Source organism: Mycteria americana, chromosome 4 (genome assembly GCF_035582795.1).
Source record: "Mycteria americana isolate JAX WOST 10 ecotype Jacksonville Zoo and Gardens chromosome 4, USCA_MyAme_1.0, whole genome shotgun sequence".
In the NCBI taxonomy this organism is placed as follows: Eukaryota; Metazoa; Chordata; class Aves; order Ciconiiformes; family Ciconiidae; genus Mycteria; species Mycteria americana.
In genome coordinates this window covers 34531936-34548385 of record NC_134368.1, presented here as the reverse complement: position 1 = coordinate 34548385, position 16450 = coordinate 34531936, and the positions used below count along the sequence as shown (strand labels likewise).

General features: G+C 38.0%; 1 protein-coding gene across 4 annotated transcripts in view; it reads left to right on the top strand.

Moving 5' to 3' along the window:
- The window catches only part of CNOT7 (CCR4-NOT transcription complex subunit 7), a 20762-nt gene extending 4312 nt beyond the window's left edge, over positions 1–16450 (top strand). For all 4 annotated transcript variants that reach the window (XM_075500150.1, XM_075500147.1, XM_075500148.1 and 1 more), the window contains 4 exons: positions 633–794; positions 6835–6979; positions 11772–11882; positions 14735–16450. In XM_075500150.1, the coding sequence (XP_075356265.1) occupies positions 633–794; positions 6835–6979; positions 11772–11882; positions 14735–14863 (547 nt within the window). In that variant the 3' untranslated portion in view covers positions 14864–16450. The remainder of the gene's footprint in view (positions 1–632; positions 795–6834; positions 6980–11771; positions 11883–14734) is intronic.

Below are 16450 nucleotides of genomic sequence, written 5' to 3'. Positions count from 1 at the left end.
TTAGGTCCAAAATATGGCTATTAAAGTTGAAGTTAGTCATTTAGAAATAAAATGTTAGGCTACCTGAATTTTAAGGATTGACTAGATGGAGCAAGTACTCAGTTTCCAGTAGCGAGAAGGAAGTTCTGATGAGCATGTGTCTAAACATTTACGTAAGCTTAAATCACAAGAAATGTGTGGGAAATATTATCCACAGAACTAATACAGCACTGGGACCTGGACTGTACTGTTCCTACTTCTATGATGTAAGGTGTTAAATGCTTCAACTGTTATATTTAATTTGTCAGTTCAAGTAATGGATCTTATTCAGTAAAATATCTGTATTCGTACATTCACTTTTCTCTGTAGATTTGCAAAAGGGGAGTTCTAGGTAATCGGAAGAGGAGCAGGAACTAGGTTTTTTTATGAAGGAGGTGAGAATGGAGGTGCTGGGAATGGTGAAATGCTAGTGAAGGTTAACAAAAGCTATGAAAAATGGTTGGTTTTGTAATTCACACGGAACAAAATAAAGTTGCTCCTGCTCTATGCTAGCGAGGTCTGTGGAATGAATAGCAAAAAAGAAATGTTACCACGTTCATAATCACTGAGGTTTGTAGATCTTGAAAATTTACATTTCCTCTCTCTGTTTTTAGAGAAGATATGTATGCCCAGGACTCTATTGAACTGTTGACGACGTCTGGTATCCAGTTTAAAAAGCATGAGGAAGAAGGAATTGAGACGCAGTACTTTGCAGAACTGCTTATGACATCAGGAGTTGTACTGTGTGAAGGAGTCAAGTGGCTTTCCTTTCATAGGTAAATTCTGTGTGTTAAGTATTTGAGTTTTCAATATTGATTATTGAATTCTAGAGCTTGGATTTCGCATCTCATGTTAAGTGGTATACATCTGATAGTGTATATAGCCCATATCTTGGTTGGTAAGACTTAGAAAACTATTTCTGCTATAATACCTATAGCACCATTCTGTATTAGAAGAATAGAGTATACAGGGTGGTACTGGTGTTTTATTTTTGGTGTTTACACTGTAACCAGAAAACTGTAAACCAGAAAAACATGAAACTCCTAAGCCAGCAGGTGGCATTGTATCTTTTAATATCACACATGCAAGTAAGAATAGTAACAGTGATAAAAGCGAACTATTCCTAAGCAATTCTTGAGCAAATATTGTTTGTCTTATGCGAGAGACCACAGAATTATCAGTGAAGAGCTTTATAAAACACTTCTAAATTTGTTTTAAATATCCTGATAATCTGGGCAGCTGAAAATGACTCGGCTTGGAAGGAGAGCCCTGATAAACCTTAATTCTAGCTGCAGTAATGAATATATTTTACTATTTACTCCATTACAAGAACTCATCTTCCAAGTAGAAATAGAAATGCAAATGCTAAATCTCTGTGAATCTGTCAAGATACAAAAAAATCTTTGGGTGTTAATAACATTTAACACTTTAAAACTTATGCAATAGTCTTTGTATAGTCAACTATGTGCCAGAGATAATTTGCACTTTTGGCAAGCAACAGTGGCTTTAAAGGCTTATTGCTATGTAATGCCCTCAAGTTGACATCTTAAATGCTGGCTGTTAAGCAAGTCAGCAAAGGTAGAGCAAATGTTTTAGCTGAGACTAGTAGTTTCCTTACAGCCTTATTCTTGTTTATCACACATGCTACATTGGTGGATGGTAATATGTAGATGACTGAATTAGAAAAAAACCCAAATTCTTCATCCTTAAGTATTAAATCTTGGAGGGGAGGTTGGAGGAGAGAAGGTCACATGGAATTAGAGAATTATTTACGTTATTAATCAACTGAAAAATAAGGATTGCTTCAGCAAGGAATGTAAAACAGTAGTAGAAAGGTGCATATAACAGCCTGTTGCAGAATTCATCATTTTGACTTGCTTTGTAGAAAGCAAGTGTTACACTGACTTTCCAAAAGGGAGATGGGGGAAAAAAGCCAGTTAACAAAAAAAGAGGATCCTCTTTGAGTATGCTTGTCACCTAATCTGCCTACATCTTCCACTTGCAGCTGTCTTGACTCACAATATGACTCCAAAATAGTCTTCCTCTTGCTATCTTGCTACTACAGTAGCACCTTGGGGAAAAATACTGGAACAAGAATACTGTGAACTGTGTCAAAATAACTACAAAGGCTGAATTAGTGAATTAAGTTTCTTTCAGCTTCTTAAACCCATTATTGTGGGCTCTTGTGTGCATATTTGTGATTTACACTTGACTACAGTAAAATAACTTGGATGGTTCAGGAAAAGGGGAGGGGAGGCATGTTATGCATGTAACTGGTACACCAACAGACACTGCCATGTAGAAGCAGCTATCGCTACAAAATGGTGTTTTTGCAGTATCGCCTAATAACTTTAAGGGCCCAGTAAGCTATCCTAGCAAAAGAATACCTGAGCCATTTCTACACTAGGAATTCTTTTTAAAGCATAATTATATTGATTGCAATTCCTGACTAATATGCTGGTCAAAGTGTAGGGCAAACTATGTGCAATAATGCCATTTTTACTAGTGCAGCTTAAGAAGGGTTTTTGGAATGGCTTTAATAAAGTCTGGTTTCATCTGTGCTGAAATGAGTTTCTGTTGTGGACTTCACTGAAAATGTCTTTAGAATAGCTCTCTTAAGAGGATTTCTACCAAATGTTTGTCAAACACGATTATCCACAACTCTGCTTGAAGTCAGAGAGCATTTGAAGGCACTTGTGCTTGACAGAGCATGTTGATGTTATCTTTAGCACAAAACCCTGGAGTAGTGGGTTAAGTTCTGAGGAAGCTAAGATTGCACAAAGCTATAAATGAGCATAGGTCACATAAAATGTGCCACAAAGAATAGTAAACAGGTGTTTCTAAATATGTCTTAGGTTGATTGTAACTATGTTCTATCAGTGGAAACTTAAACAGCGGGACGGCTCAGTTGAAAATTTGTTTCATGTAGGTTCTCCATGCAGTAGGTCTTTGACTACTCAAAAAGCTGTGCTTGATAGTTGCTGACTGTGCTATTCCTTCTGTTTACTTAAAATGCATTTCCCAGTCTTTGATTTCCTTGAACTCTTACATAGTTTATTTCTAAGCTCTTAGCTTCTCAAATAGTTTTCTTTGTGTCCTTTTTATCTCTGCATTTGATGTAGCTGCCTTGGCATCCTGACCTATTGGCAAATCTGTGTGGACCTGCAGTTCTGCCAGGTACTTCTGCCAGGCGAAGAAACATTTGCACTATCACCGATTCTTGTATACTGCAACTTCATAAGCGACTCCATCAAATCTTTTGTGTGTGTTAAGATGTATTTGAGTCTGTGAGAGAGGAGGGGGAGGCCTTGAATTTCTGATTCTTGTCACAGTCCAAGAGAGCTGTGAGTGCTTGGCAGTCTAACAAGTTATAAAAAAGAACAGCTCAAACAATGTTTTTGTGGATGTTCAGCTGACTGATCTGCTGAAGCTTTGAGTGTCCACCTTTGTGCAACCTCCTCAACCTACCTTTGGAGTACCTTAGGAGTGCAAACATGCCTCTTAACCCAGATGTTTTTGGGAAGCTGGAAGGTTCCAAGCTATTGTATTTCAGTAATCATTTGTCTAACTGATTTTAGTAAAATTTAATCTGTTGGCTCATTTCTGTTAGCCAGTTATAAAATGAAGTAAAGCTTTCTCAGCTCTGTCAGGTTTTGATTTATTTCAGAGACTGTTGGTGCTTGAGTAGAATTCATTGTTAATTGGCTGTCTGAATTCTTTCTGGATAGTGAGGGAAAGAAATACAGGCAGGTTCGATCTTTTCCATGGTCTTGTTGCCTACAGCTGTCCATGTTCAGTGAAAAAAGGAGGAAAAAAAAAAAAGTGGTTGTAAGAGTGCTTATGTTGCTGTATAGCTCCAGGGATTGTGGCTAGCTGCACTAAGTAACTTTAGGTGATTATATTAGAAATGGTGAAAGCTTTTTAAGGAAGGGAAGCCTATGTGCTTCAGGGTATAAACCAAGCACTAATTGCCTGTTAGAGGATTAAAAGAAAACTTCTTTAATGAGCAGATAATTACATAATTGCTCACTGTGGACTTTCTTACCCTTCTGTTAGCTTTCAGCAGTGGCCACTCAAAAATTTTTAAACTAGATATATCTTAGTCATGAATTGGAGTGACAGTTCTTATGTCTGTGTAAGCTCAGATGACTGGAGCATATTACTCCTGAAAAGTGTACTAAAAAGATTATGTAAATGTCTTGATACTGCATTGTGATTAGTAAAGTGTGGTTTGTGATGATTGTTATGAGCACAATGGGACTAAGTGTAAGCAGCTGGAACTTAAGGAATGAGAGACATCATTTGGTTGAGCTGACTAAAACTAACCCATGCTTAAGATCCAAGAACCAGATATCTGACTGAATGCTGTCACGGAATGGAAGGCTAATCATGCCTGTTAAATCCACTGTTCAGGTATCTTGTTACTTTTTAAAGTGTGAGGATCCTAGAATGAAAGACTCTGCTACAATCTCCAGGGGAAAAATAAATAAATAACATATATATATATAAATTCATCATTGAAATTGCAGATTTACAATAGCCTGCTCCCTCTCAATACAAATAGTAAATGAATCTTGACTTTTCTGTTCTTACAGTACTTCCTTGATAGAAATTGGAAGTGTTTGAGACCGTCTGTTTTCTAGTAATTCAGTCACGTACATACACTTTTTTGGGGAAGAGGAGGGCAGTCAAAAACTTTTTTTGGGGGGGAGGGGGAAGAAGAGGAGCACAAATACTGTTTTCTTCACTTTAAAAGCTTTAATACGGATGTTACATTTGAGCCACAGGGATGACAGATGTCAGGAATTCAGTGAGTTAGTAAGCTCTCTAATCTCTAGAGGAGTAAATCTGGATCCTGAACAGTCTTTTTTGCTAATATGGCTTTTTTCTTTTCTTTTTCTATAGAGGGTTTTATGCTGATACAGGCTTCCCCACCACTTCCCCCCCCCCCCCCCCCCCAAGCTATCTAACAAAATTACGCTTCCAAGCCACTCTTTTGCTGAGTATACTACAGGTCTTTACTTTGTAAGATTCTCGGCTGAAGTCCTTCTTTATCTTTGGCTCCTTTGCTCTGTGGCCAGTGGCTGCTGCTGTGGAGCTGCTGTGCTGCTGTGGAGCACCAGCACAGCTTCAAAGCACCAGATGCAGTGCAGGATTAATTCCACATGAAATTCCTGTTTAGAGCACTGGAAGCCCCCATGGGAGAGCTGCAACAGTCTGTACCTTTTGTATATCTTGTATTAATGGACTTTTAGTAAACAATCCATTCATTCCCAGTGTGTTCAAGATATTCTACCCTCTGTCTAGAAATTCATAAGATAAAGATGATGTAGAGAATCCCATCGTATACAAAAGGTACAAAAAGCAATCCTCTTTACATTGAGTATGCAAGCTAAAGCCTTGAGCCTGTATCAGAAGTCAGTAGTCTTTGTGGGTGCTAAATATCTGCAGGATCAGTAGTACAGTGCTCTTAACTGATTTGTCTTCTGTATTGCTCATCTCACAGTTAAAGATCTTAGTCAAGATTTACCAAGTTGCAAAATTCTTGGGTTTGAGTATGATCTTCGTGTAACCAAGAACGAACATGAAGTCTTAAACTGGGAATTTGGAGTCTGTGGTGGCCACTTGAATTGTCTCTTAGCTATACAGTAAGGTTCCTTAAGCAGCAAAACTGATGCAGCCTTCAGCAGAGGCAGCCCTGCTGCCTGTTTTCATCTTGTTTGCTAGTACAGACATTTTTAAAATTCCATGTCAGTAAAATCTAGGAACTGATTTGGTTCAATGCAAACCTAATAACAAGATGACGTATCAGTCCCCCATCTAGTTCAGTGTATATGTGCATGAGCAATCCTGCAAGTACAAGGGATCAAAACGGATCAGATTCATGATCAGATCATGAATAATCTGATTGGTAATCTCTGCCTTCCTAGGGAAAAGCATAACTAGTCATCACTGCTTTTTGTTGTTGTGTTCAGTCCTGCTTAATACCTGGCATCTGCCTTTCCTATGCTTTAAACCGTGTTTCCTCTCATAACCCGTTGTAAAAGCACACGATTTCCCCTCTTACTTCCACACCTCATTCCTCTGTCCTCTTTCTTCAGTCAAGCTACTGAGAAGGAAGTCTTCCCAAACTCTTCTCTCCACTACACACACTACATGTATAATACCTCAGTTTCTTCTACCAAACCTGTACTGCTCAGTTACCTTGCTGCCTCCTGCTGACTTATATCTACACATAAAAAAAATTTCTAACTTTGTCCTTGCTTCCAAAAGGAGTAACAGTCTACAAAATACTAAGTTTTTCAGCTGTCTAACTGTGTGCTGATTTAATTAGGAAAGTTGAAAGACAATCTGCTCTTCATTGCTGAGGGTGAAACTTGCCTCCAGGCATAAGCATGTGTTGGCTCTGGAAACTCATGAATCCTTTGGATTTCAAGAACTGTATAAGTGTCTCTATCTCATTCAGTTTGTATGAGAAACTCCAGTCTGTGTGAAAGGAACCAGCTGGGAGTCTTTGTGTTTTAAGTTCTTGTTATCAGAAGCCGCAACAGCACTACCTTTTTTCAGGATTTGGAGAAGCTCCTCTAGGCAGATCTTTTTTTTGCTTCTTCACTTGGCCTCATTGAGACTAAATTAAAATGTTTTCCCTGAAAGCTGCAATAGAGCCATTTACACTGAGTCTTTTGTAAGGGTCAGTCTTAATTGCATTGAAATTAAGCAAAATGTCCTGTTGATATGTAATAAAGTCTTGGTGTTGGAAGTGAGAAGGATGCTGCTAAGTTATTTGCTTATATTGTTTTTGTTATTAATTTGCAGTGGATATGACTTTGGCTATCTAATCAAAATCCTGACAAACTCGAATTTACCTGAAGAAGAGTTGGACTTCTTTGAGATACTGCGATTGTTTTTCCCTGTCATCTATGATGTAAAATATCTCATGAAGAGTTGCAAAAATCTGAAGGTAAGTAATCTGTTAATGGCTCAGAACAAATTTTGGGTTTGGAGAGAGAGTGCTTTCTGCTAAAAAATACTTATTTTCTGTATTTTTGTTTTCTGGTTTTGCTTTGATAATACGTATTAAACAGCCTTGTTATCTCAAACTTTATCAATAGCCTTTAATATTAAATCTATAGAGGCAGGCAGGAGCACACATCAATTTTTATAACTGCTTACCAGTTAAAAATAGCATGTTGATACTGTATTTATAGTGCCCAGTCTTCGTTGACAGATTATAAACCCATGTTTGGAATTGATCCTTCACTTCTTGAGCCATAAGAATTGATGGGTTTCATATACTCTTATTTCCTCATTGTGCAGTCCACTAAAGGACTGCAGTCGTCTTGGCAAAGGTAATTGCAACGATGATGCTGTGGAAGTGTCTTGGGAAGAGGAATGGAGCGAAGAATGTTTCAGATGGTCCCATAAGGAAAGATAAACAACAGCATATGTTCAGGGACAACATGTGACTTCTAGAAAAAAATGCAGTACTAGGAACTAATCTCTCATGTCAGGCCAGCGGGGTTACTAATTGGCTTACTCTATCAGGCATAAAATTTGGATACTTTGTTGGACTGGAGAATGAATGGAAACTGGAACTAAGTATGTGAAGGGGAAGACAGCAAGTGAAAGAAAGATGCTACAGGGATTGCTAACAGCTTTACTTGCCAAAGAACTGTAAGAGTCTGGACTGCTGCTGGAATGAGGTGCATCGCTCATCTGAGGCAATTAATGACTTGCTGCTTTTATGGAAAGTAACTTGATTCTCTAGGCTTTCTTAATGAGAACCTGCAGGAAAAAGAGAACACTGACTGTAGTACAACCAAACCCTAAGGGATGGCTTGCCACTTCATCGTGCTGAACTAGTGATCTGTGTGGGGTTTATAGTCTGCTGTTTCTTTCTGAGATAAACTAATAGAATGTGTCACTTTTTAGTAGTAGCCTACTTGTGTGGGAAGTAAAGTGTGTAATGCTTTTGTTAATCAAATTAATGTTGAAAATGGAGACCTTCCTTCCAGTTAGTAAGAAAAGTATACCTACCTGTGTTCATCTGGAGTTGTTATTGGTATAATCAGCCAGGCAAATGGCTGAGTATTAGAGAACATCTTAGAAACAGTTTTTCTCCACAGAGGCCAGAAGAAAAAATGAAATGTTCGTAAACTTCAGGAGTCTTAAAGGAGGGGCGCGGGGGAACCCCAAACAAAGAACGCCCTCGCTTTCTCACTCCTGGTGAAGCAAAGTAAAGCATCTGGTGTCTTACTGGTGCTGACACTTACCAAGAACATAATGTATAATCCAACTTTAGTGATGTAGGAAAGGTGACAGAATGACATTCCATGTCACCATTCCAGACTTGACATTCCCAGTGGGTTTGGGGAGGAGGGTATTGTATTTCCTGTCATTTCGTTAAGACATAGTTGTGTGTAACCTGCATTGTTTATTAATGTTTTTTGGAAGACAAGAAAAACCTTCACAGGTGTTATTTCAGCAAACCTTAAGAATAAGGGTGACTCTTTTTTCAGAGCTGAATATGTAGGTCAGCTTTCCTGCAGTAAATCTTGATCCTGTCACCTAATCTGAAGACTGGTAATGACAGCAGGGGAAGGGATGTGGACTACCCTACCCCTCCAAATTTACCAGTGATGAAATGATGGTGGACTTGTACTGTACTGAGAGCAGCTGTCTGAAACAAATTGCTAAACATTCAGTGTTGTGACTCTAAAAATGCATGCGCTGTCTCCTGATGTCTGTCACTTACAATCTCTATTAAATTGCAGTGAATTGAACTGCTGTGCAGTTGTCCTTTATTGACTTGTCTAAGTTATTTTTCATGTGAAAGTCACTGACTTGCTGTAGGTCCCCTACTCCCTGCCCCCACACACCCAAGAAAGAATTTTTGGCATTGAGAAGAGAAATATGCTTCAGGATTGGGAAGCTGTTCAGTGCTCTTCTTGTGGAATTAAGTAGTCTGTGAATTTACAGTATGTTACTCAACTTAAATGGACATGAATGTACTTGCATGCAGATTGGGAGTTAACGTGAGATAATGTAGTATAGGTTAAACTCTTGCTTGTTCTCTAAAAATCTTTCTATGTAGAAAATTCCAAACCTTTTGACAGTAACGGCAACTCTAAGTAATGTAGATTTATAGACCTTGTTGGAAACCTGTTTTTAACATGGGGGTTTGTACAGAACAATGAACTCTGGTACCAGTGCTATGAAATGAGAGTTTGAACTGGATTTGCTGTTGACTGTGGCTGTGTGATTATGTAAATCATTCTGTGACCTTTTTCTTGGAAGACCGATGCTCTGAAAATTTGGAAAGAATTTGTCCTCCTCTAAGAGTAAAGTGTTATCTGGAGTGCAAAAGTCTTGCCTGAAAGAGAATCTCAATAGCCTATTAACTTTCAGAGACAGCCAAACTTTATTCTGTAATTATTGCAGTTATAGACCAAGAAGTTCCACACAAAAGTGGTGTGTGATATATTTACAAATAGATATATAGCACTAAAAGCACTATTTTCAAAGCATTCTTCTGTAGGCTGCTGTTACTGTAAATTTTTAATTCAGTCTATGTTCCAGAGCTTCCAGCTGCTGTGCAAATATTACTGATTTTTATTCTTGAGTGTTTTTTCTTCAAAGTTATTTGAAGCTAGAGTAGATAGTCTTACAGCTAGCAGAACCCGATGATGAGGCACTGCTAATTCGCAGCTTGAAGAAGTAGGGGCTTAGGAGCAGCAACTGGCGCCTTGAAAGGGTGCGGGCCTAACTGCTATTGCTAACTCTAACAGCTCATTATTGGAGTTAGAAAGCAGAGAACATGCTTGTATCTGAGATGCACTTTTTTCCCTGCCCACCAACCCTCAGCTGTTTTTGAGAGTGTAAGTTAAATAACAGAGCATGTTTGCAGTGCTCAAATGTTGTATCCAAGCATATAAGGAAAACAAGCTAGCTTCAGTGCTTAACTGTGTAGTGTACAGACTTACTCTTATCTTAAACTTCTGTAAACTACATCCCAGCTGCTCAAGCTAGAATAAAACTAGCCATACGAGTACTAGTTTTCATGCTGGCTTGTAGGTGTTACTTGGGAATGTTATTACTGAAGCTTCCATCCTTTTAAACAAAACAAAAACCTGTTGCCAGAAGATTCACAGGAATTTTCATAATGTTTGATCTGATTTTCAGGTTAGACTTTATTTTTATTGCTCTGAGTTTTAACTTTGCTATGCTTTTGCTTCTTATTACTTCCCTTCCTGTACTTGAAAGAGGTTAAGAGTGCGAGGAAAGGTGAACTCGGATACTAAGCAGTCTTTCTTTAGAAGCATTGCCTCTGTGCAACATTTTTGCCTTGCAAAGCTTATGGCAGCACTAAGGATTTTGTCTTTGTTTTTTTTGATCTTTCTAGACCTTAAAGAATGTGCATGTCCTTTAGTCTATTTCCAGTAGCTTTATGGCTTAATGATTAAAAAAAATAATTTATGTACAAAATTATGTGCTCACAGTGTAGCTTACAGCATTAAAAGATTGAAGTTACAGTATAACATGTCTGTCCTTCAACTGATCTGTGTTATCTATGTAAAACCACACTGACTTCTGACAGGTTTGCTTCCACATGTGGTGGTTATTACCGTTTGGGGGGTCAATAAAAAGAGGCTTATTTAGTCACTCTGCAGTTAAGGGGATAGTTTTTCACGTAAGCTTATTGGGCTTCAAAAAAAATTGCTTCAAAACTGGAGAAGTTTTACCTTTAAGAGCAGATAGATTTGCAGCTTTGGAGTGATGTCTACAACTTCAGTCTGTCCTTTTAAACCATGTATCAACATTCAAAGCAGACGATTACTGTGTTTAATTGTTCCCTTTTTGTATGTGAGATGTTCATATACTTTTTTAAGAAGTAGGTTTCATTACACATGTGACTTAAATATACATCTCTAGCAGAAAAGCTGGCTATATCATTGGATTTTAGTATCTTAGAAAGCTAGTTGCAAGACGATGGATTTTTTTTTTGCATGTTTTTTTCCCTATCCTCTTATGGCAGCTAATGAAACAACCATTAAAGAGGGGTAGAATGTCTTGTAGAGATGGAGTGGGCACTTTCTTCCTTTTTTGACTTTACGACCTGATTTCTAAATGCCTGCTGTGTAACATTTTCCTGGACTCCCTGTGGTGTTCTAGATACTTAAGGATACTCTCAGTTTTTGTGAAGGGAAGTGGAAAAACCCTCAACTTAATTGTTGAAAGGTAAGTGGAAAGAAAAAGCTCCGTTTCAAAGGAAGCCTAGATACTTTAACACATGGAGGCATATGGGCACCTCATTTGTAAGCACTTGAATTCTTGTGTTTGCAGAACAATGTTTTTACCTTTTAAACTTTCATTCAAATAGAAGGAGTACAGGAACACCTGGTTTTGTTCTTCAGCATTGCCAGTCCTTTCAACATCTTGAAGGAATTGTTTTGTTAAGTAATGACATCTGGTTACTGGAGAAGCTGGAACATGAAGGAGTAATAGTTTTGTTGGTCACAGATACTGCTTTATTTAATCAATACTGACACAGAATTCTAATACTGCTATTGATACTGAAAGTTTGATTCTCCAGGTGTGTATTTATCTAGTATAATGACTGTTTCAGCTACTGTGCAAGTGTTACAATATACCTGAGGTTGTATGACTTGTGTAACAGATTTTCCCAAATATAGCTGTTCAGTTTTCTGATTTAATCTTTTTTCAGCAGTTAACAACAATGTTTTCTTTTTCAGGGTGGATTACAAGAAGTGGCTGAACAGTTAGAGCTGGAAAGGATAGGACCACAGCATCAGGCAGGATCTGATTCTTTACTTACAGGAATGGCCTTTTTCAAAATGAGAGAAGTAGGTGGACGTATTGGTTTTACCATTGATTTTACCATGATAGTAATGTGATGTGATAGTCAGATGGAATTGCTGATTCTGATAAGTCTGTATTTTAAGGAGGTCTCTGAAGGGCTTCAGGGGTCACTCCTTTCTTGACAAAAATATGAGCACCTGTATTTTCCCCAGAGTAAGTGTGAACCAGCATTATTGATTCTCTGCTTAGCTGCTGTGAGTCAGTATTGCTTCCTGTTTCCAATCTGTGCCTGGCTTTTGGATTTTTTTGTGGGGTTTTTGTTTTCTTTTTTTTTTCCTTCCCTGTTTTGCAGGGTACCTTTTTTTAGGTGCCTGCTGCAGTGAGTTATGAGTTGCTGGAGCCAGACTCCTTTCTGGGTGACCGTACTCAAGCCAATTTTTTTGGAGCTTCTGCTCAGTGTAATACCCAGCTGGTGTGCACTGCTGCTTGTGACAGGCCTGGGCAGGGGAAGAGTGTCTGGACTAGCCACTTCTAGCTAAACTTGCAGGCTACAAGTATATTAAATAATGACTTTCAGGCTGCTGTGGAGAATGTCCATGCATTTGTTCCTTCCCATTGAGTAAAGCACAGATTAACTCAGGTTCTAAAAGATTATACATTGATCAATTGATTCAAGGTTTGCAGCAAGGGAAATCAGGTGTTACAAGCTTCACATATCCTTGCTGCTTGTCTGCGTACAATAGGAAGATACTAGGATATTTTGCTTTAGCAGAACAAACAAATGTTGAAGGGGCCTCTTCTGGAAAGCAGCTGCACTGGTCAAATGCCAGTGATCTGAATATGGCATTCTGCCAGCAGTTCAATGTCACTTACCATGTCAAAACGGATGGCAATAGCAAACCTCATCTTTTTGTAAGGTTTAGCGTTGTATGCTGAGGTGTCTACCTTCTGTAATCCAGCCTTTTGTATGAAGGAGAAAATGACCACAAGTTTCTGACAAATACTGGTGAGACAGCAGGTGAAAAATAAATGCTGTGACTTAAGCTGGCTTGCTCATCAAAACACTCAGTTCTGCCTCTGCTGGAACTGTTGCAGTTGTCAACTGCGTAGTTGCAGGTCATGGGCTACAGATGCAATAGAGAGGATTGTTTCTGGTATGATCCAAGCCCAGTGCAGTGAACTGCCGTCTGCCCAGTATTGTTAATCTTTCACTCTTGAATTTGAAACAAAATCCAAAGCAAATAAAGGGAAAGAGGAAGTATATGATAATTGTGCCTAAGATACTGCCTTTTGAGTTATTTTTCTAGAGAAAAAGGTTCAAACCCCTGATTGTTTTTCTAATGAAATGCAGTTTGTGTTACATGGCAAATCAGCTTCTTGAATTTATTTACCAAAAGCTCTTACTGGGAGAAGTAGAAAACTTTGAGGTTTTTTTAGTGCAAAGCATTTGCCTAATTAAGCCAACAAAGATGGATTGATTATGATGATTTTTTTCAGTATTTTCAGAGATTCTTTGTAAATACAGCATTTCTAAATAAGGACACAGTAGTCAGCAGAGAGGAATATATTTAATGTGAATTTTTAAAGCCTTTTCAGTAGAGTTCATTGTTTAATAAGATATTTCTGAGTGAAAAAACTTCATTTTATAATGCTTTTAGAGGTACAAAATTAGTAAGTGTGTTACTGCTATGTTACTAATGGTTGTGAAGGAGTTGCAACTTGCTGGGATTTTGAGTCCCACCCAAAAAAGTTACTGATCCTTTTCATCCCATCAGAAATACTTAAATACTGATACTATAACAGTAGAGCTGTTGTTTTGGGGTTTTCCTACCTGTTTATTTCGTTAAGAACTGCTGGGGCTTCAAAACTTTTAATGGAGGTCTTCAATTCCTGCAGTCCAGAACTTTCCATCCAGACTGTGCTGCTAAGAGCAAATCTTAAAGGGAGAAGTTTTCAGTCTGTGTGGTATATGCAGTCCTCTGCATTTAGATTGTGTATTGTCCACCCTGCTCCTGCATGCTTCTGGCTGCCTTAGATTTCGGATGTTGATGATGACTCAAAATGTCAACCATAGGGATGTCCAGGGGTGCTGTGAAGTTTTTAGGGTGAAGAATTTTTGGGTATGTGTCGTCTTTTTTTTTTTTGAGGGGGGGGAATTAGTGGTTTTGCTTGAAAACCTGAGTCTGAAACATAGAATATCAGAGTATCATGGGGTTTTCATGTGTATTCCACTGAAAGGTTCTGTTTGCAATTAAGACTTGCAAGGTGTAAATGCAGTCTTAGTACAAAATTTACTTTAATTTTGCTGTTCCTTTTTCAATGAAGTCCCCCTCTGTGAGGAGCTAGCTGGAAATGCATCTTTTTGCATTTCTCTCAACTCCATAATGGGTTTTGTGCTCAAACATTCTCCCCACCCCCAAACCTTTATAATACAAATCAGGACATACCTCCGCTTCAAGATAGAGTGTGATGAAAACACCCGCACTGAGGAGTAGGTAGAGTACAGGCACCCATAATGGATGCTAAGCATATGCCTGTTGTGAGAAACGCCACAGAAAACAGTTGGAGAAATACCTTTGTTGCACTTGCAGAAAAGTGAGTGATAACTGATAATACAAAATTATCAAAATAATGCATTTGGCCATTTCATCAGGAAAGGTGCACAGGAAGACTGATTGTATTCCTTGACAGATTTACGTTAAAGAATCATGTCATATAGCACATTTTGATAATGTGTTGAGATTAAGCGTGTTATGTTAATTATATCATCTTTTGCACCTTGGGATTTGATATCTTACGCTAAAAAGAAAGTAACATTTTTAAAGCCTTTCTGTAGTTGTATTTAAATGGAGCCTTTTCTTTGGCAATAATTTGTGTCTCTCTCTTAACTCTTTAGATGTTCTTTGAAGATCACATTGATGATGCCAAATATTGTGGCCACTTATACGGCCTTGGTTCGGGGTCATCTTATGTACAAAATGGTACAGGAAATGCATATGAAGAAGAAGCCAACAAACAGTCATGACATGAAATGAATGGCCATCTTTTTGACCTCCACATGCTTGTATATAGGTTTTATCTCTGGTTGAACCCCTTGGACAATAAGGCTTTTTTTCCCCCTTTCTTGGCACACTTTCTTTTCTGCCTTTCTATGTACTAAACTTGACTGTTCCTATCACAGATTTTGATCTTAATATTGATAATGTAAAATTTTCTGGGTTACATTTTGGCCTCATAACTAGCCCATTTGTAAAGCATGTATAGGATCAGTGTGGCAGAGAGAAGGGGAAAGTTAAATCCTAATGAATAGTCTGGTAAACCTACCTATATTGATCTAGTTTTTTGTCTCTTTCCCCTCCCTTCTCCAAATTAACTGGCACTGATTGTAACTAACTTTCCCATTCATGTCTGTTTCTTCCACTATGCAGGCGTTTTAGCTATTCAAGATTGTGGACCATCAAATTTGCACTTTAGAGAGAGACTCTGACTCAGATCCTCTGTTTTATTTGAAGTTTTGTTTTGTTTTTTCTTTTGCCCTCAGCTCGAAAACAATCATCTTCCAAGTTCAGCAGCTTCACGCTGTATTTCCTTGATATCTCAGCCCACAGAACGTGACTTATTCGCTGCATAACCTCTGTTTGTTCAAGCAAAACAAACTACTGAAATCGTAGTAACTGCTGTTATTTCACTAGTGTTCAGTCGTCTTCAAACATATCCTGCACGTGTCAACTGCTGGTTGGCCTGCTGCTTTAAACCCGCTCTGTGATGGGGGAAAGAAGCTTGAAAAAACAGCTTTACACCCTTCAGGAAAAGAACAGCTATGACTTCAGCATTTTTGCCATTAAGCTGAGAGTTGAAGGATATTGGAATAGTGGGAGTTTTGTAATGGCACACTTCCCTTGATTAACTTCCTAGCTTTTATTCTAGTAGTGTACACCTCAGATATTTTTTATGAAGTCATATTTATTATGTACTTGATTTGATGATTTTTGAAAGTCAGTTTAGTTGAAGATAAAACCCAAAGATCTGAAAAAATACTATTTAATTGAATTACTGAATTAGAAGGACAATTAAATCGTGCTTTTTTTGTAGTTGCTACAAAGACAGATGTTACAGATATTTGTTGTAAAACAACAAAATATAAATAACTTATAGCTAATAAAGTTACCTGAGGAGTGTAATGCTAGTTTATTTTTGAGTATATCTTAGCAATATATTTTAGATATATTGTTTTAAAGGACCCTAAAGCACGTTCTTAACTCTGCATAGCATGTGTACAGAGCAGTTGTGCAGGAAGGATTTTTGGTATTGAATAGCTAAATACTAGCCTGAAATGATGGAATGTGCGACATTGTGTGCCTGTGCGTGCGCGCGCGTATGTGTGTGCGTGTTTGACACTGAAATCAATAGTAGAAAAATCTCCAAATGTTCGCCAAATTACTCTGTTTTACCTTGTACTTAAAAACAAAAAATCAAACACCTCTTTTTTCATTGAGTTACGATGATGTAACTGGGTGGTCCTTTTTAAATGACAAATAATTTGCATAACAGAGGGTATTTGTTTTTAAAGCTTTTGTAAATAAAGGCCTAAGAAATGTTTTCTTACATAACA